The following is a 20,582-nucleotide window of genomic DNA, read 5'->3' on the forward strand; positions in this document are numbered from 1 at the left end:
TATGACATTGGTGAAAATTAAAACATAAATAGTTGCTCATGGAATTTATGCATAAAAGTATTATAACAAATAAATTTTTTGAGGGTATCATTAACTACAATATTTTTTAAAAGTAAATTATAACAAATAAATTTTTTGAGGGTATCATTAACTATAATATTTTTTAAAAGTAAAGTAATAGAAAATAATGTGTAATAAATAAATAATTTCATTTTGCGCGCACGGGTTAAAGCGCGGTAAAAAAAAAAGAGACAAATTGACTTAGTGAAACCCTCGGTTCTCTTTGCAGTACCACTTTACTCTTTCTCTGCCACTAAAGGAAAGCAAGCCTCTCAATCTTCATCGTAATGGCGGCTGCCCACCCAAGGAAATGAGTGTATCAGGTACTCTTCTTTTCAATTTTATTGATAAAGCTCACTTTCACTTCCCTAATTCCATTTAATTAATAATTTACTCTTTCCACCTATTTTGTTTTTAGAAGATTTGGGTCTTTGCCCTATACTTCTTCTCACTCAAAATCGCTCGACATCATCCCATTGTAGATTCATTGTTTGGTAAGCGGCACAATTCTTTATTGCTTGTGGGGTTCATCTGTTATGCATGAATAAAATAAATGTTACTTTTTTTGTGATGGGTGATTGAAACCAAAAGATTATTTTCTTTTGAAATGCCTGAAGCTAAATATTTTACATGGAAAAGATAATTTTGAAGATTATATTTTATTTTCAAGATAAACTGATTTCGGTAAAAATAATTTAAATGAGTAAATATTACTAGTGAGATGGATAATGATTTTTTTTTTCAATTGAAAGGCACAATTTTAATCTCTTATTGGCGTTGTTGACTTTATGAAACAGATAAGTTACTTTTGTTAATGCCATTAATCTCTTGAATCAGCTGTGACATTTTAGGATCTGATTATAGAGCAAACTTGAGGTATTGTTTCCCCCTTGTATAATTAAAATTCAAAATGGATTTCTCTTTTGGAAAAGTTACTTACTATGGAGTTTTGAGAGATATATTAGTGCTTGATTACAATACTTTTAGCTCCCTATTTTCAAATGTGACTGAACTAATATAGTTAATGGTGTTAAAGTTGACTAAGGATTCACTTTGGTTAACCTTCACGAGGGACAAAGCCAATTTGGATTTATTGTAAGGAAAATGAAAAATCAAATTAGTATTTAGTATTGAAAAAACCACAAAGAGGGTTCCAAGATTTATTATTGGCTAGTAAGATTTTTTTTTGTTCAACTTTAAATTATACTTTTTCATGTTCATATACTTTTTTCTAGTATGTTTATTCCTACATTAATTTTGCTATGTGTTACAAAGTCTTTTAGGCAAGTCGAGATAAATTTAGAGAAAATGCAACTATTCAAGAGGAGAATGGATCATTAGCAACTGGCAATAGGGAAAATGCACACAAACCCCAATCTGATGATAGATGCACCAAAAGACAAAAGAGGTCCAACCAAACTTGGAATGATTCAAGATTATTCTCCATCATTAAGCATTGAATTTAACTACTATGGCCAGCCAGTAGGTGTAAATTCTTACAAATATGCACTTTTATTATAGTTATAACATGAGAGCATGTGCTTGTGTGTATTGAAAATTAGCTTTTAGTTGACAGCGAACTATTGGCCATTGGTGCATGCTTATGGAATTACATAGTAATTATCTTTATTTAGAAATACATTATTTATCTTGAATGCTTGGCATTAAGAACGATGGGTGACTGTTGGAGACCATACAAATCAGAGCTAACAACTAAGATAAAGGAAACCAAAAAAGTACATGACAGAGAATGTTGCTCTTATTAGGCCAAAAAAGTATAATTTTCAAAGAAGATTGGGCTAATATTGTCAAGTAAAGATTGTCTCCAGAATTTAAAGTAAGCTAGCCCGTTGCATTGCACTTATAGTATCCATGTTAAGTTTCATGTCTATGCAAATTATACATTTTAATATTTGCTGGACAAGCAATAAGCAAGAAGTTTAGAGAAATGAGAAATAATCAGGAAGTTGTATCAAATTGTTTTTAAAAAGGTATGTAGGCATAAAATATTCTTCTTGGGGGTGTGTGTGTATAATTATATTCCAAATGCAACAAATGAATATTGATTCAGTTAATCTTTTTGTAGGAGTTTGTGCCTTGAAGATGTTTTTGTTGGAGTGTATATATGCTCTGAACAAGTTTTTGATGGAATAGCTAAATTGAAGAAGCTTTCGTTGGAGATGGTTTTTTTTAAGTTGATATTTATGGAATTGCAACAGCCACTAATGTGTTTCTTTACTAATTTTTTGGGTGTTTTGCTAGATGAAATTTAAACTGATGTTGTAAATTTCTATGGATTAATTGCTATATGGTGTTTTTCATATTTGCTATGTAACAGGATTTGTATGAATACAAAAATGTTGGTGTGAGCCTTAGCTGTGATGTGGGCTTATTACTAAGTTTATGAAAACTTATTATAACAAGCCAAATTGTAGAAATAGTTCGCATGAATTTTACATATGGCGGCAGTAATAGTGTAATAAAAATGATAATATTAGTAGTCATAATAATGATAATAATAATTATTAATAATATATATATATTTTGACAACATGCAGGATATGTGGTTTATTGTAAATAAAAATTAGAATTAATGGCAACATTTAGTTGCATGTTGCTATGTAATTTATAGCCACATTCATAGGCTTGTAGTGGAAAGTTTGGAAGCACATGATCTTTTTAACCACAATCATTATAAGTTGTCATATGATATTTAACAACGTTCATATCTTTTTCAACAACGTGAATTGCGCGTAGTCGAAAGTTACCTACTTTTCGCTACATCAAGAACCGCAACGCTTAGATGCTTGTTGTGATATCCCTTCTACAACACTCTTTGCCTGTTGTTATATACTATTTTTCTTGTAGTGTATACTAGATATATTTTTATTTTTGTTCAAGATAAGCGAGTACAATATGCAGCTGGTGTAAGCAACTTAAGGCTGATATAATCTTGATTTAATCTAATGGTTGATTTTAAAGGCTGTTTTGTCTTCTTTGCTCTAAATATTTCTCGATGAGCTCCTGCTGAGTCACTCATCCTTGCCACCTTCGCACATCATATTAAATGCCACATGACTATACAAGCTCTAGACAGTGGGCTGCTGGTGATATTACAAATTGCTCTCATACAGGCAAATCGTCGAGCAGCTGATTCATTATATCAAACATTTTGCCTTCGTTCAATATGCCTATGTTAAAAAAGAATCATCTTCTTTTCTACTCAAGGTTGAATAATCAAGCTTTTCATCATAAATTTTGTCCAAAACCAAATAAAAAGAGACTGAAAACACTGTGATTGCAATCAAAAACCAGCTGAATTGAAGGTTCACCAATGACTTAGCTCGGAGTAAATCCTCATCACCAAGGCATCTAACAACTTGATGCTCCTCTTCAAGATTGATGAAGCAGCCCTTAGGTATAAGCGCTGGAGTCCAAAGCATGAAGCCGGTAACTATGAGCCAAACACCATTGAACGTAATACTAGTTGACCTAACAAAGCTAAGCAAGAAGTTTTGCGTGTGGCCGATGGTCATTAGGGTTGTGATCAAAGAAACAAGAAGGATAATTTGCAAAAGCAAATGGTAGTGAAAAAGAATGAGAAGAAGCTCTTGCCCAAAGGCTATTGCTTCAAGGAAAAGTGTTAGAGCATAATGAGCTTTGGAGCCAATTTTGTCGAGAATTATAGCAAAGGCTGCATGAGTGAAGAAATTTAGTGAGATTGTTGCATGCTCAAAATGGCGAAAACTATTTAACGGTATAATTAGATCTGAGTTATGTAAGGGTATTCGGAAGCCCCAATAAAGCTCAGAGGCTATAAAGATTGAGCTCACTGCCATTAAGGAGAAGAGCTCTATGTGCCTTATTATTTTTGAAGGAAACCATGGGGGAGATATGAAGGAATTTGGGTGTAGAGAATGGAGCTTGATGTTACTAAAAAGACGCCATAAACCAAGTGAAGAGAAGGTGAAGCCTAGGGCTACATGCCCAAATAATTTAGTCATAATCTACTTTAAGTTTTCCCTAGACCAAAACTATATTGTTTAATGATTTAAGATGGGAAAATCCTACCGTATATTTATATTGAAATGAAATAATTACGATGGTGATTAAGAGAATCAACTAAGATATTAAATCTTTTGCTTCTTGTTTTGCAATCTTGTGGCCTTTCCTCACTAGTTAATATTTAATGCTGCAATTATGCTTATGTGTTACAAATTGTATATCTTTTGTTATTATATGGATACCGTAATCAAAACTATAGAAGCAAAAGATTTCATTTTGCGAATACGCCAAATTAAGTACTGAAACTTCTCCATTTTCAATTGAATTTTAAAGTATCCATTTATTGTCCACAAGTTACTCCTCAAGATAAAGTCAATGGCAAAATCATGAACATATATATATATAAATTTTCAAGAAAACAACATACAAAAAGTTATATAACAGAAACAATCACAAAACTATAATATTTAATAGAGCGTAGATTAAGTAATCGGATCAATTAATTAATGGGTAATTCTTACTTTGGTCCTTGTTATATATGAGTGAGATATTGTTTAAGAAGTGTACTATTATTCTAAATCCGAGATATCATTCTGTGTCACCTATGCTTAGAACATGTTTAACATAAACCTAAAATAACACTTGTGCCTCTGAGTTTTATTATAACTATAGATTAGTTTTTTAAAAAAAAAAAGAATTATAACATACCAAAATTTGACCATTTTTTTAATATGGTACGATTCAATTGATATATTTACTATCAGAATTCAATTGGGGGATCAATATCACTAAAACACATTCTAGTATTCAACCCTAAGCTCAATCTACAAACTAGCGAGAGAGAAATCAATTCTCACCAAACTAGAGATATATGATTGTTAAAGAGAATGAGAGTCCCAGACTAGAAATCAGGTTCCAAATAGGACCAGTTGGGCTAGGAGCCCACTGACTAACTACATATACATTTAAAAGACCATTTGCCACCACATATTCACTCATCACGTTTCACTGATAACACAATCTATGAGAAAATAGACATTGAATACCACACTCATACATACTAGGACAAAACTATGGTGCAACTGTGATACCATACCACAGCTGCACCTAGCCATTAGATTTAGCTGCACACATGTACTATAGCTGAATTCAATGGTTAAGTGCAGCTGTAATATGGTACCACAATTGCACCATAGCTAGACCCTATATACTAATGGTGTTTTTTATCCTAAAGCTCATAAATATTAGATGTACCATTGAACAAAATATCAATACCACATTTAATATACATAGAAATAAATGTTTGGGAAAAAAAAAAAAAGGAACGAAAACATTTTTTCTTGCCAATTTATTTTCAGTTCCCAAGTTATTGCCATTTTGCGCACGGTTCTGAATTGCCTCTCCGTTACTCAACGGCTTCATCAGATTTTGTTTCGCATATGCCGCCATCAGCAATAATGAAGCTCGCTCTCCAAAGTCGGGCCCTTTCATGATTAAACCTAACTCTTTTGTATTTTTATTTAATCTTATTCATGAGAATAATAATTAACTCATAAGCATCTCGGATTATCATTCGACAAACATTGCTTACAAACTTTGTAATAAAAATATAACAATTATAAATCAAAAAGCGCATCGCTTTTTCGGTTTATGTTTTAGCAACATGATGACCTTCTTGTACCCCATCTCATGTAGTTAACATTAAGGCCACATTGATAATTTCATTAATTCTGGAACACGTGGAAAGGTGGAATTGGCTGCTGCAGACCCACCACCCCAAACAGTAAGCCAGTATCACTAAAAATTATTAATTATTTCTTTTTTCTTTTTTCTTTTTTAACCTCCCATAATCAGACTTCGTTTCTACGCGAGATCATAAAACAATATAAAAATTACAGTGTCAGTGAATTCTTGGCTGGAAATGGAAGTTATGCGCGCACACTGCGAATGAAGCATGATGATGAATGGGACGGCGAAATGTTGAAATTTTATCACAAAGTTTGGTCTCAAGTCTCAACAACCAAAAGGGTATCACGTTTTTTTCTTGATAATGAAGCTTCCTCGTGGCAACATATTTTCGACACCCGTCCTGTTTCAATTGGAAAAATCCAGCATTTATGTGGTCCACATCTTTCAATTATGGTGGGACTTAAAAGCGCTGCCAACCACAATTAATAGAGACTGAGAAATTCTTTACACATCCCCTTCTTCTTTTTTGGTTTATAACTTTTAATTTATACGTATAATAACTCAATTCAAACCGGCACAATTATCATATGGCTTTTGTTATCTTATATAAAATCATGTAAGATATATGATTCTTTCACAGTTATTATATTTTTATCTAACAATTATAGAAATAATTTAATTTTATTATCTTATATTTCTACAACCTTTAAATTTTCACCAAACGATTATAAAAGAATCATGTATCTTATATAATTATGTAAGATAATAATCTCTTTATCATGTACTTTGAACATCTATCAAGTATAATAATCGGGTATATTTATTTATTCCGTAAGAGGGAATGACCATTTCAGCATTCCTTCATGATAAAAGAAGACATATATATCTGAAATATACATGGAGAACAAAAATGAGATAAATCTAAATTAACTAGTTAAAAATAAATCAATAAGTAGAGAAACATTAGATTTGAGTAATAATACTAGGTAACCAAACGTCTAAGTTTTAATTTGAGTCCCAATTGATATAGTATTTATTCATTTGATTATAGTTGGTAAGTCATTTATAAATTATGAAATCCATCATCTAATAGATGAGTAATTTATAATATTGAAATTCAAGTTGAGACTCAAATATAGAGATGCCTAACATTATTTATTAAGTAAATATTAGACATTATTATTAAATCAAATCTAATGTTATTTTTATTTAAATATTATATTATCTATTACGAATAATAAATTTATATTATTGAAATAAAGGCTTAGGTCAGTCAACTTTTAAAGTTGATATTGACAGCGTTGCTTATGATCTATTTACTGTGTATGTATATATACCTAGGTGGACACCATAGCGAGTAGTGATCAAATCTAAGAGAATTCGATCCATGGCTAGATTTCTTCCAATCTTTGCTACCCAAATCATCTTTCTCCTCTTTCTCCTCTCTTCCTTCACCAAAATTCAAGTCCACGGCTATGCCAAGACCATGAACAAAAACCTAATGGGGCTGAAGAAAGAAAAACTAACCCATTTTCAAATCTACTGGCACGACATCCAAAGTGGCCAAAACCCTACTTCAATCTCAGTAGTGAGGCCACCCACAAACACATCAACAAACGGTTTTGGCATAATAAATATGATTGATAATCCACTCACTGCAGGGCCAGAAATGAGCTCAAAAATGGTGGGAAGGGCACAAGGGTTTTATGCACTAGCTTCACAGGAAGAAGTTGACCTGTTAATGGCCATGAATTTTGCTTTCATTGAAGGGAAATACAATGGCAGCAGCATCACTGTGCTTGGAAGAAACCCAGTGTTTTCAAAGATGAGAGAGATGCCAGTCATTGGGGGCAGTGGGCTTTTCAGGTTTGCAAGAGGTTATGTTCAAGCTAGAACCCACAACTTTGATCCGAAAACAGGGGATGCTACAGTTCAGTATAATGTCTATGTGATGCATTATTGATGATATAATCGGTTTCGCTTTTGGTCCTTTTCTTCTTTGTTTTTATTAATAAAGTTATTCTCTTTTTTATTTTGCGGTAGGTGATAGCTTTGAAATTTCAATGATGTTGTTGGCCACATTAATTTGTTGATTTTAAAAGAAACATGGGTTCGCTTTCCGTGTTGGCACCTTAAGACTTTTAATTATTAGAAATCAAGGTCATTCCAATGAGATTGGCACAACCACCACAATCACAATGAAATTGGCACCTTCAGGTTAATTGTGGGCTTATATATATGTTCGAGTCGCAGCACTAATTTAGTGCTGGACTTTATATTCCCATGCCCTTCTATTCTACTCCTCAGAATGTAGGCTTCATGCCTCCATATTCCCCGAAAAGTAATAAGATAGATACATTCTGATATTGAATATAGAATTTTAAATTGTGTCTTAATAAAATTATTGATCTAAATTATTCCCTATACATTTAAAATTATAAGTACTAGTACATCAAAATTATAAATATTAATATATTTCTGATTATAATAACATGTCAATATTTTAAAAAAGGAAAAAAAAACACAATATAATTTCACCATTATTGGTTTTGGTTTTATAATTAAAATGAAACTTCAACTTAATTTGGTTTGATTTTAGATCTCATATTTGGATCCAATACTAAACTGATTAATGCACAATTCTTCATAGTTTTCTACTACATGTCCATAAACAACAAATTAATAATATATAATTAAAATTTAATCAGTTTTATATTCTTTTCTAACAACCACTAATTGTATCTTTATGAAAGGTTAGAAAAAAGTTAGAAGCATAAGGCACGTGATTAACAAAAATCCAAAATTGGCAAGAATCAAGAGCTCAATCAAAATCTGCCAACTCTAGCAAAGATTAGCCAATGATCATCCCCTCGTTTATTTTCATCAACTTCCGCGTTTTGAAACAAGCACATCGTGTACATGACAAATTTAGAATTAATTGCATTATTTGCAAATTACGTATTCCTAATAAATTAGTATTATTAATATACATCGTATCTTTTAAGAAATAAGACCCCCACGTTACATCTCTGATTAGGTGTACAATTTGTTTATACAATTAAGTTACCCCAAACAGAAATTTTATTTTATTTATTCATTTATTTGTTTAAAAGGACATCACAACCGCTATGCCATTTAGTTCAATAGTATACTTGTTAATTTTCTAAGTAGCAAGACCAATAAAAATGGTTAACTAGCTAACTGATCTTTATTCAGCCAGAATATAACTCGAATAATAACAAAATCAAATAAGACTCTCAATAAATCATCACAATAAAGCAAAACAAATATGGCCTGATATAAAACTAATATATTTCACAAATTACAATAGACTTAGTTCATGACAACAAAACTAGCCCGAAATTTAAGCATCATAATATCATATGTTACAATTCATAGGTCCAACCTCCCAATCACTAATGAATTTAATAAATGAAACAAGTAACCTCGAGAGACATGCAAAATTCACTATATAATTATGCAAAAGCAAAAAGAAATTTCATCACAGTTTCTATGGCTAGGGTTTTTCCAACGCTAGGTTACCAAACCATCATCTTCTTTCTCTTTTCTTGCTGTCTTATAAGCTTAGTCTTTGGAGAAAGTTATGGCTATGCAAGAACCATAGACAAGAAATTTTTTGGCCTCAAGGAAGAGAAAAGGAGCCATTTTAGAGTATACTGGCACGATATCTATAGTGGCAGTAACCCCACGGCAGTGGCAATTGTGCAACCACACAATAATTCATCGACGATGTTTGGTTTCTTAAGTATGATCGATGATCCATTAACTGAAGGACCCGAACTGAACTCGAAATTGGTTGGTAAAGCACAAGGGTTTTATGGATCTGCTTCACAAGAAGAAAATGGTTTGATAGTGATAATGAATTTTGTTTTCATGGAAGGAAAATACAATGGCAGCACATTAACAATATTAGGGAGGAATAAGGTTTTTTTGCCGGTGCGGGAGATGCCGGTAATCGGCGGAAGCGGGCTTTTCCGGTTTGCAAGAGGGTACGTTAAGGCTAGAACTATCAAGTTTAATCAAACAAATGGAGATGCCACAGTTGAGTACAATATTTATGTGTTGCATTATTGATTCTAGGGCTTTCGATATATATGCCTCGATTTTTTTTTTCTTTTTTTTGTTCTCTCGTGATGGAAGGTTAATTACAATATTTAAAATTGCATAAAGTTTCAAACTTTTTACAAATCGTTGTGACATAGTTGTATTGTTCCTTAAAATACCATAGCAGTAATATATATAACACATTAGTTTGTATGACATAAATTTATACAAAATTTGTGTCTGAATTATATTTTTTTCAATATATGTGGATAAATCTACTTTCATCGGTTATAATTAATGATGTGAATGTATTGTTGATTTTGTTTTATTATTTCGCTATGGGATCTTGCTAACTTACATCAATATAAGAGTTGTATCAAACAAGTTAAGTGTAGTTTAAATTTCAAATATTTTTAGGTTATTGGATATAACTTTTGAGTTGATGTAAGGTACCATTAATATTATATAACTTAGCCCCACCCTTTGCTATGATCAATAATATATAATTTTGTGCATGCTTTCTCTGAAAGAGATCGAGAACCCTTGTCCAAATAATCTAGAATTAACTGATAAAAATATTCACCAACACACAAACAATTTTCAGATGCATTATTGAATCAAATATGGCAATCTGCAAAGCTTTGACAAGAAGAATTTCATCAGCTCGAATCATTCAAACTCAAAACCATTCATGAAACATGTCATGCGTGATTCACACAAAAGTACACATATATTAACAGATCTCCGACCTTCTGCGCATTGAATCCGAGTAGTAAATAGACGTGATCTGCTTAAATTATTAATCACTAGTGTATATAAACTCCTTTGTACTCGATTTCTTCAATTAAGAAACGGCTGCATACACAGCATAAAATGATAAATGAACGCCAAAAAGTATGACAAAACAGTCTAAAAAATAATTATTAACTAACTCCATTGAAAAATAACCTCACAAGTAGGGGGACTTAGATTTCCCTTTGACAATCCTGTCAGTATTAATTCTAACCCAAGTTTCTTAATTAATTATAAGTACTAATCACTACTTATTTTTATAGTTAAATACATAAATGCATAATCTTTTCTTTAGAAAACATATACTAGCCTAGCCCGGCAGCAAACTAACTGTTAGCTTCGCTACTGAACGTGACTCAAACAATACAACTTTTTAAAGTCGAAAATAATTTCATCTGTAGGCATGGAGAATCTTTGTAATTATATTAATGATGGTATGATGATGTCCTTTTGTCATATAAGTCCCTTTTAATGCAGAATATATATTTTTTTTTCACAGGCTTGAGAAGTTCAGTATGATTTAGGGTGATTTAATTAACCAAAAGCTCTTTTGTTTACATTTTAGCATGCTTGGGTGATTTATAAGAGAGTGCTTTCTGCGATGCTAAGCGCTTTTGAGAAAGCGCTTGATAATGGCTTGAAGTGCTTTTGGAGCAACACTTGCAAGGAGCTATTAGAAAGAAAATTCATGAGTTGCTTTTGTGAGATGTACTTTTACTCGAAGATTATTGTTTTTGGGTTAGTCGGGGGTTGATTAGAGTGAAGGACGAAAAATGTATTAGCATCTCTTTAAAGTTAATGAGGTTTTTTTTTTTTGTTTTTCTTGTTGTGGGGGGTGGGGGGGTTTGGAATCAGTGTTTGAGAGGTTAGAAATTTAGGGCCTGTTTGGTACCGTTTTCAAGGCTTTGTTTTCATTTTTGTTTCCAGAGTACAAACATAATACATGTTTGGTGGGATGAATCCAAAAATAAATTATAAAACAGAGAATTCGTATTCGCATTTACAGTTATAAAATTGAGAACAACTTAAACACGTTCTCAAACGAATTACAAATTAAATTAAAAAATGAACCCCAAAACAAAATCTGAAAGTTATCTTCCTCTCCCGAAATCTTATCCCCTCCCTCTCGTCATCTCTTCACAGCTCTCCCTTCTTCGTGGCTGTCATACTTCTCCTTCAACCACAACCCACCTGAACTGTGTACAGATCTCTCTGTCTCCTCCCTCTTCATCCAAGTCTACTTCATAGCTCTCTCACTCTCGGTGGCTGTTACTCGTTCGTCAACCGCAATCTACCGTCACCACTCTCTCTCTCCATGCCCAAAATCGACTGCTGCTCCATCTCCGCTACTATTGTTGCTCCGTCTCCGCTGTTGTTGCTCCGTCTCTACTCAATTTGGACTACTGCTCATGCTGCTCTTTGCTTCGTCTCTGTTACCATCTCTACTCGCTGGTACTAGTCTTGAATTTTTCGATTTAAGTAAATTGTGGGTGTGGTTCTTTTTGTTTCTTTTAGATCCAAATCATATTCATTTAATTTTTTAGACAAATAGGATGGTCATTTCTTGAGCTCTGCATTTGTATCTTATTTAAGGAATGTTAGAGAAAGGAACGATTTGCTATTGGCTCGATTTGTGAGAAAGGAAACACATATCTATTTAGATGCCCATATGAGAAATATGAGAAGGAAAGAAATTAGGATACTTGTCCAGTGAATTACAAAATTCTGTACTTGGTGGCTCCATAAAAGTAGTTCAAATTGAAATTTGATAGGAAAGCCTTTAATGGGAATTGTGCGATAGAGGAAATAACTTTTTTCTTAGAGTTTTTGATTTTTTTTTTTACTCAAAAGTCTATTAATTCTTATTTCCTATATGAATTGCAGACAACTTTGTTCAGTTCGCTTGTATTTTCATTGATTAAAAGGGTATGAATTTGATTGAGAAGTGTTTGGCTAAAGTGAATCTTGGATGTATTTATTAAGTTTAATGGAACAATCCTAGTTAATTTTGATGATTTATACATGCATTTAATGTCATTTTTAATAATTCATGTGCAGGAAATATGGATTCTTGGCTTTGCTTGGACTTATGGTTTGCACAATTTCATTTGGGATCAATAAGCTTCAAGGATAAGCACTTGTAGTTCACCCTTTTTTTTTCCGGATGGGACTTGCTTTTCTTCCATCCATCTTTTTAATTCTCTATTTATGTGGTAGCAGTTTTATGTTTTGTGTTGTTCTAGAAAGTACATGTTGAAATTTTGTCAAACCCTGTTGGCGTACTCTAATCACTTTGTTGCATGGCGCAAGCATAAACATTGTTGTTGTTAGAGCTTGTTTACACAAAATAAGTGTAACTTGAAAGTACATTGTACACTATTAAATTTGATTTATCTCTAGCAACTATTAACTTATGATGTCTATTATGTAATTTTTTATAATTATTTTGTTTAATTTATTTGTGTTGTAATATGTAACTTAAGTATACTGTAAAAATAATGATAATGTCAAACTTTTCCCTATTAATGCTAATACTAAAACTTTATCATTATTTGATTTTTTATAATTATTTTGTTTAAATTATTTATGGTATGTATGTATATGTATTAATTAAACAATTTTAGTAAAAACTGTTTTTGAAAAAAGTATTACCAAACGTATATTCTCTATTTTTGTCATTTTCAACTGTGTCTACCAAACGCATATTACTGTTTTCAATTTTAAAATACAGGATACAAAAAATGATACCAAACGCATATTTAAATTCGAAATACAGCAACTATAAAACACCATTTTCATTTTTATTTTTATTCTCAGAAAATATAAATTCAGAAACAATACCAAACAAGCCCTTAGTTCTTTTGAACTATTTTCCGTGACTAGTAGAAATCAGCTTGAGACTTTTCTTCAAAAAGGAGTTGTTCTTCGGTCATATGGATTGAATTGAGACACCAAACAAGGTAATTCCTGGCTCTCATTAACAGCATGCTCTGTCATAGATTTTTTGTTGTTGGACCACAATCTTGTTCTAATTGTTGGTAGTTAATCCTCACTCGTGTTCTGCATGACTTTCTTCTGATTTCAAGCCCGAATTAAGGAAGCCTTGCTGATTGAAAGGTTTAAGTGATATGAAGTTCCAAAAGTACAGGGTCCTGTGGCTAAACCATGAGGAACTTTTCTCTTACAAAAAGATGGCCCAGAAAAGGTCCAGCTGTTTGCCAAGTGGAAGAAGACGAGTATTTGGTGGTGTTATTCTTAACATGCATATGCATTGGAAGAAACATGAAATTGTTAAGGTCTTCTGCAAGCCCTCTAAACCTGGCCAGATAAATGAGTTTGCCGAGGAAATTGCCAGATTAAGTGGTGAATCCCTATGCAGATAATTCGAGATGATACTATAATCTTTTATCGAAAGGCGAATTTTGCTCTTTCTTTACCTCTGGGGTTCCATGTCTTCTCAGTCCCTCCTCCTGGTGTCGATGTTTGGTTGCCTAGTGACAGTTTAGGGACTGCTTTCCCTCAGGTTGATATTGAAGATGCGGGCTTATCCACAAGTGAATCAGATCATGAAGATGACAGCTTATCGATTTTTCCTCTAAAAAACGCTTAGTGAGCTCTTCTAGAACCGAAGAGCTCTCCGGTACTATGTCAGGTTCTTCATCAATGTTTAAAAATTTAGATGATTGTAATAATCAAAATTTTGTAGGACAAAAAATAGACTTTAAAATTTAATACAATAACTCAGTTTACCAGCCCAGACTCTCTTGATCTACCTTGATAATTCATATATATATGGTTACCTCTTGAGCATTGATGCACCTGTTTAATAAAAGCTGGAAAACTGCTCTAGCTCCAGGTCATATCTTGTGTTTTAAAGCGAGATTATGAGTCAATTAGGGCTTGACGATAACTTGTAAAAATCCTCTTGTAATCTGCATGTTGTTTCATTAATGAAAAAAAACAAATCTTGCTCTGTTTTTGTTGTTGAGTGTGCTTGCTTGTGTTGCTCTGTTTTTGTTGTTGAGTGTGCTTGCTTGTGTTGCTCTGTTTTTGGGTTGAAGTGTGCTTGCTTGTGCTGTGTTGTGTAATTTGCTGTGTTCATATTATTAAGTTCTTGCTGGTATTTAGTTTGCTTCTTGAATTCTTTGATTACTTCTGTGATTGATATTTGTTGAGGTTGATCGATTGGTCATCAACCAATGGATTCTGATTATTTCTTCACAAGTATATTGAGAGAATTATTATGCAAGAGATTTACATAATAATTATAAGGATTTTGAGGGTGCGCAATTAGATTTACATAATAAGCAGAATTTTTTTTTTTTGTCTTAAACACGAGGTATTTTGGGGAGGACCCAACTGTGGGAGGCACCTTTAAACCTGTACCACAATCCAAACTAGAAGTCTCTGCTCGAATCGAGAGGCACAGGTTTTTCCAACAAAGGCGACTTCTCTGCGACTCGAACTAAAGAGCAAACCCAGTCAAACCACTTAAAGGGACTCCACTGCCAGTAGAATCAATACTTTATTGGTACATAATAAGCAGATTTATCTACAACTTATTGAAGCAAATTCCTCCTTGAGAAATGAGAACTGCTTTTTGACCTATATATGTTCATTAATTGTCGGTCCAGTGATTAATATTGGTGACGATCAGAAAATTATTGTGGCTTTGGATTCCGAAAAAGATAAGTTATTGATTTAGAAACGCTCATTAGGCACAATGAATTTAACAACTTCCAATCATATCGTGCGTGAGATGAAAGGAACCTTGTGATTCTTTTATTTGTAATTATTATGGATGTAACGCCCGTTCGGCTTCTTGTTCAATAATACTTGCTAGTTTTTCATAGATTAGGTCACCAAACACAATAAATATCTTGGTGGTCCATATTCTATTTGGCATTGGGAATCTTTTATCTTGTTTCAGTAAGTTAAGAGATTAGGCCACCAAGACCAATAAATATTGCATAGGGTCAGCATTTCTTCAACTTCAAATATATGTCATAAATCAGATTGAATCCATAATCTAGGAACTTATTGGTCACTATATATTATGCATGCAGAAGCAAGCGACCTGTAATATATCACAACAATGGCTAGGGTTTTCCCCTTGTTAGCTTCTCAGATCATCATCTTCTTCCTATTTTCTTTCTCTAATCAAAGCTACGGTTATGCGACAACCCTAGACAAGAACTTTTTTCGCCTCAAGGAAGAAAAGTTGAGCCACTTTAGACTCTATTGGCACGACATCTATAGCGGCAGCAACCCTACAGCAGTGGCAGTGGTGGCGGCGCCGCAGAAGAATTCATCGACATTGTTCGGTGCCATAAGCATGATTGATGATCCGTTGACCGAAGGGCCCGAATTGAGCTCGAAATTGGTGGGAAAGGCGCAAGGGTTTTATGCATCTGCTGCGCGAGATGAAAATGGTTTGATGATGGTAATGAATTTTGCTTTCATGGAAGGAAAGTATAATGGAAGCACAATAAGTGTATTGGGGAGGAATAAGGTGTTTTCGCCGATGAGGGAGATGCCGGTGATCGGCGGAAGCGGGCTTTTCCGGTTTGCTAGAGGGTACGTTGAGGCTAGAACTCATAAGTTTGATGCTACAACTGGAGATGCAACAGTTGAATACAATATTTATGTGTTGCATTATTGATGATGCGTGCTAGGCTAATTTTGATATTTTTGCTTGAATAAATATATATTTGTTCTCTTCTAATGGAGGATGCATAATTTCTAACCACATTGCTGGTCTGTTTTGATTGATTTAAATAAAATCGTTGGTGTTGATTTAATATATACGTTTGATTTTCACACAATAAGGAGTTAGTGATTGAAATGAGGTCATGCTACCTCACATAAAGTCCTTGTAAAGTAGAGTGCCTGACCGACCCATTTAAAAAAACAAACAAAATTTGTTTTAAAAAAGAAAAATCTCTGAATCAAATGGTTTTATTATCATACTATGGAACGAGTTTTTTGGATTTCGTACCCCGTTTTGGTATTTTTTTCTCTCAAATGCAAGAAAGAAAAATATGTACGTAGACATTAATGCTCTATCCAGAAAAGGCGAAAAAAATATTAATACGTGTGCGTTGGCCTCATACAAGTAGGCCACCAGGAGCAAGAAATCGAGAATAATGTGGGGGCCTGTCAAGCCTGAATTCCCTCTTCATTTGCTTTCTTTCAGAGCCAAACAAGATTGATCGAAGCACTTTCTCATTAAGTGCTTTGCAAGAGTGGTGAGTGGTGACAATGTGCCAGTGAACTGGCAGTCTGGCACCTGTTACTTGTTTTCTGGCAAGATGGCATGCGGGCTCCATAAAATAAATAAAAAATGGTCCACTTTGATGAAGATGATTCGTTGTCTGTGATGCTTGATTGAAAACTTAGGCCCAACAAATCCCTTGTCTTTTTCAGCGTATGCATGTACTCGGAGGGGACATAAAATGAAAGAAGAATCAATAGCTTTCCATTGTGTTCATCATATCATACACTATTGGGAACAAATTAATTAGACAATCTCATTTACCAAACCCTCAACAGCAATTCCAGCATGCCAAGTGCAAGCCATTAACTGGTCAGAGAATTTATTAGTCCCATTCCACAGAGTGTCAAAGGGATTTGTCTTTGGTATTGTTTCCAGAAACCAACCTCATGCCATTAATCAGATGGTGAAAACTCTTTTCTTATTATTGAATTCGAGTAGTTATAGATAATTTTTCAAGTATCAAATTGATTTTTCCTTGCACGAAAAATATTATTCTTACTATTATTGTAATTAATGATTATACATCAGCACCCACAGAGTAAATATAATTTTTTTTATGTATTATAATATAAACAATAATAATAAAGTCACAAATAATTTTGTATAAATTAGTTCATACAAACTAATATGATATGAAGAGATTGATTGAAAAATAATAATAGTTATGTTTTTAATATATGTTGTTCATGATTGTTTTACACAATCAATCTCTTCATGTCACATTAATTTATACACATTGTTTGTATAATATTGTCGTGGCTGTATAGTTGCTCTAATAAAAATTACAAAATAAATGCAACGTGATGCATTGAGAAATTTAAAAAAACAAAAAAAAAAAAGGTTAAGCACCCTCACAAAAAGTGCCTTCACAGTTTCACGATAAGCTATCAGCCTACCACATAAAATTAGGGGCCATTGCACTCCCACCATAACAACCCATTTATACTTATTGGGTTGGTAAATAAAACGACAGTGAACTTTCTTAATTATATATTTGACCTAACTTAAAGATATGTGCATAATTCACTTTATATATAAATGTATGTACACACACACCATACGGAAACAACCTTGGACTCCAAAACCCTTATATTTTACGATATAGTTTGTCCATGGCTAAAATTCTTCCTATTTTATCTTCACAGCTCAACATCTTCTTCATCTTCTCTTTCTTTTTCATAATTTTCATATCAGGAGAAGCTCATGGATTCGCAAAGGCCCTAGACGAGAAATTATTTGGTTTGAACGAAGAAAAATTTACCCATTTACGCCTCTTTTGGCACGACATTCTTTCTGGTACTAGCCCTACGGCAGTCCAAGTTGTGCCACCAGTTGCTAATTCATCAACAGCATTTGGTTTGATGAACATGATCGATGATCCCTTAACCGAAGGTCCTGAATTAAGCTCAAAGATGCTTGGAAGAGCTCAAGGATTCTACGCGGCCGCGTCGCAACAAGAAGTTGGACTATTAATGGCTATGAATTTTGCTTTCATTAAAGGTAAATATAATGGTAGCACTTTCACTGTGCTAGGGAGGAACACAGTTTTTTCGAAGGTGAGAGAGATGCCGGTGATCGGAGGAACGGGGGTCTTCCGATTTGCTCGGGGATATGTTCAGGCTAAAACTTACAAGTTTGATCAAAATTCAGGCGATGCCACAGTAGAGTACAACTGTTATGTGCTGCACTATTGACACTATGCTTATAGTCTTTTCTTTTTCCATTTCTTTCGTGTATTGTTTCGCCTTTCCTTTAGAATTATTCTCTTTGTTGAGACAATGGCTTACTAGTTTCAAAAATGTTTTTGCTCACCTTTAATAATGATTTTTTAACCTTATTGGGGTCGGTTATTATTAATGTATTAAACAATAATTTAGAGTGTCAATATAGGGGGGTAGTCTTTTCAATCTTATTCATTCCAAAATCCAAATGGCTACAAGGCTCTATTTATATAAGAACACAAAATCTAATTAAGTTATAATCAAATTCAATATTTTGAGTTTTTTTCTTCATGTACCTAATGGTTATGGTTATTGCCATTTGTATCTTACATATGGGTTTTAAATTCTTATTAAATATGATAACATTCTAAATTATTGTCATATGTACATCATGTAATGATCTTGATTTTACCATTCGTATGTGTCATGAAAGTCTAGATAACAGAATTATTTACTGAGTCAATATAAAAAAAAATGTATATGGGTTTAAAATCTTATTAAATATGATAACATTCTAGATTATTGTCATATGTACATCATGTAATGATCTTGATTTTAGCATTCATGTATGTCATGAAAGTCTAGATAGCAGAATTATTTACTAAGTCAATATAAATAAAATGTATAAATAAAAATACACTTATATGAAATATAGTAATGAAATAGTAATCGGAGAAATTGCTTGTGTTATTATGAACATATTGTCACGTAGATTGTATGGCTCATCTGCAGTTCGAACAACAATTATATAAGCAAATTATGAATTGACTTTTTAATTTCATGCTTATATGCCTAACTTTTTAATTTTGGAACTATGTTTTGAATATTGGGCCAAGAGCAGCCCACGGTTCAGAACATGCTGCACTAATGGGTATGCATTAAATGGATCGGGCTCGGGTTGGACCTATTTCCGACACCCAGGATATAATCCAATTTAGACCTCTCCTCATAAACAAGAAAATGAATTTGTATGGTCCTACAATTTTTTTTTTTTTTTTAAATCATCGATGCCTAACTTGATTTGACCTTTTTCAACGGCCTGCTTAAAGAATTACAAACACTTTGGACTTTGGACAATAGATTAAATCTTTTCTTAATTTATTTAGAAATCATATGTTCGATTAAAGTTTAAAATGGATTTTGATGGGAATGCCACTTGCACATTCTGAGGGAAGAATATCGGAAAGTGGGTCATCAAAATCATGTTAATTTCTTGCTCGCCAATGGGAGGACACCGCCTTTGCACACTACGAAGATTTGAAGAACACACAGGCAAATTCTATAAACAATTAGTCCATCATCAATCATGTCATTATTGATAAGCCGATGATTTAAGTGGACCAATTAAGTGCCAACTAGTCACGGTCATTATGATCTTGGGGTGACATTTTTACTCACAAAAATGAGCAGGTGGCTGTCTCAGAATCATTGTTGTTAGTCTCTTAACTTTGTGGTACTAGATTAAGAGTGGTGGCTCCAAGTCATCATACCAAATGGACGTTAATCAGGGGAGTTGGTGGCTCAAAGTCAAACCGGTTAATTTTCAAAATTTGGTTGCAAAATTGTCAATAATCTCTATAATTGAGAATTTATATGATAAATATGTCATTGCACATCTTAATTCTTGAGGTCAATCAATTTATTCATGACATTAGTAATTTTTATTTCACTTTTTTTTTTGTTTGCGGATGTCGACCAATTCCACCAAGAAACTCTGTTGAGTGGAAGTAAGAGATCACCCCACCCCATCAATAACATACCGTTAATTTCAAAAATTGATATCATAATTAGGCAAATGTTAAGTTACAATTATTGTAACATACATCTCTCATGTGAACCACATAAATTATGGATCCTATAATTTTATATGGTTCACATAAGAAGGATCTACAATTTATGTGATTTACATTAGAGATATATGTTACAATAATTATAACTTAAAGGCTCCCAATTAATTAACGAAACTATTCAAA

At 33.1% G+C, this 20,582-nt stretch overlaps 4 protein-coding genes and 1 long non-coding RNA gene across 5 annotated transcripts; all 5 read left to right on the forward strand.

Annotated features, from left to right (window-relative positions):
- Positions 1-7,099: 7,099 nt before the first annotated feature.
- Positions 7,100-7,786, forward strand: LOC102622229 (dirigent protein 22). Its single transcript, XM_006492634.4, has one exon. It carries the CDS (start codon positions 7,142-7,144, stop codon positions 7,715-7,717), a length of 576 nt encoding a protein of 191 aa, XP_006492697.1. The 5' UTR covers positions 7,100-7,141; the 3' UTR covers positions 7,718-7,786.
- Positions 7,787-9,267: 1,481 nt separating this feature from the next.
- LOC102610551 (dirigent protein 22-like) lies at positions 9,268-10,144 on the forward strand. The gene has a single exon (XM_006492678.3). It carries the CDS (start codon positions 9,268-9,270, stop codon positions 9,847-9,849), a length of 582 nt encoding a protein of 193 aa, XP_006492741.1. The 3' UTR covers positions 9,850-10,144.
- Positions 10,145-11,480: 1,336 nt separating this feature from the next.
- LOC102621934 (uncharacterized) lies at positions 11,481-14,370 on the forward strand. The gene is made up of 3 exons (XR_372298.4): positions 11,481-12,063; positions 12,670-13,571; positions 13,698-14,370. It is a non-coding gene; the product is annotated as an uncharacterized LOC102621934 (long non-coding RNA).
- Positions 14,371-15,560: 1,190 nt separating this feature from the next.
- On the forward strand, positions 15,561-16,412 carry LOC102621638 (dirigent protein 22). The gene has a single exon (XM_006492633.4). It carries the CDS (start codon positions 15,707-15,709, stop codon positions 16,271-16,273), a length of 567 nt encoding a protein of 188 aa, XP_006492696.1. The 5' UTR covers positions 15,561-15,706; the 3' UTR covers positions 16,274-16,412.
- Positions 16,413-17,840: 1,428 nt separating this feature from the next.
- On the forward strand, positions 17,841-18,725 carry LOC102610249 (dirigent protein 22). Its single transcript, XM_006492677.3, has one exon. The coding sequence runs from the start codon at positions 18,001-18,003 to the stop codon at positions 18,580-18,582; it is 582 nt and encodes a 193-aa protein (XP_006492740.1). The 5' UTR covers positions 17,841-18,000; the 3' UTR covers positions 18,583-18,725.
- The last annotated feature ends 1,857 nt before the right edge of the window (positions 18,726-20,582 follow it).

This window comes from Citrus sinensis, chromosome 2 (genome assembly GCF_022201045.2).
Source record: "Citrus sinensis cultivar Valencia sweet orange chromosome 2, DVS_A1.0, whole genome shotgun sequence".
Taxonomy (NCBI): domain Eukaryota; kingdom Viridiplantae; phylum Streptophyta; class Magnoliopsida; order Sapindales; family Rutaceae; genus Citrus; species Citrus sinensis.

Excerpts from the sequence above, each read along its gene's own strand:
- LOC102610249 (XM_006492677.3), top strand. The coding sequence starts at position 18,001 with ATGGCTAAAATTCTTCCTATTTTATCTTCACAGCTCAACATCTTCTTC.
- LOC102621638 (XM_006492633.4), top strand. The coding sequence starts at position 15,707 with ATGGCTAGGGTTTTCCCCTTGTTAGCTTCTCAGATCATCATCTTCTTC.
- LOC102622229 (XM_006492634.4), top strand. The coding sequence starts at position 7,142 with ATGGCTAGATTTCTTCCAATCTTTGCTACCCAAATCATCTTTCTCCTC.
- LOC102610551 (XM_006492678.3), top strand. The coding sequence starts at position 9,268 with ATGGCTAGGGTTTTTCCAACGCTAGGTTACCAAACCATCATCTTCTTT.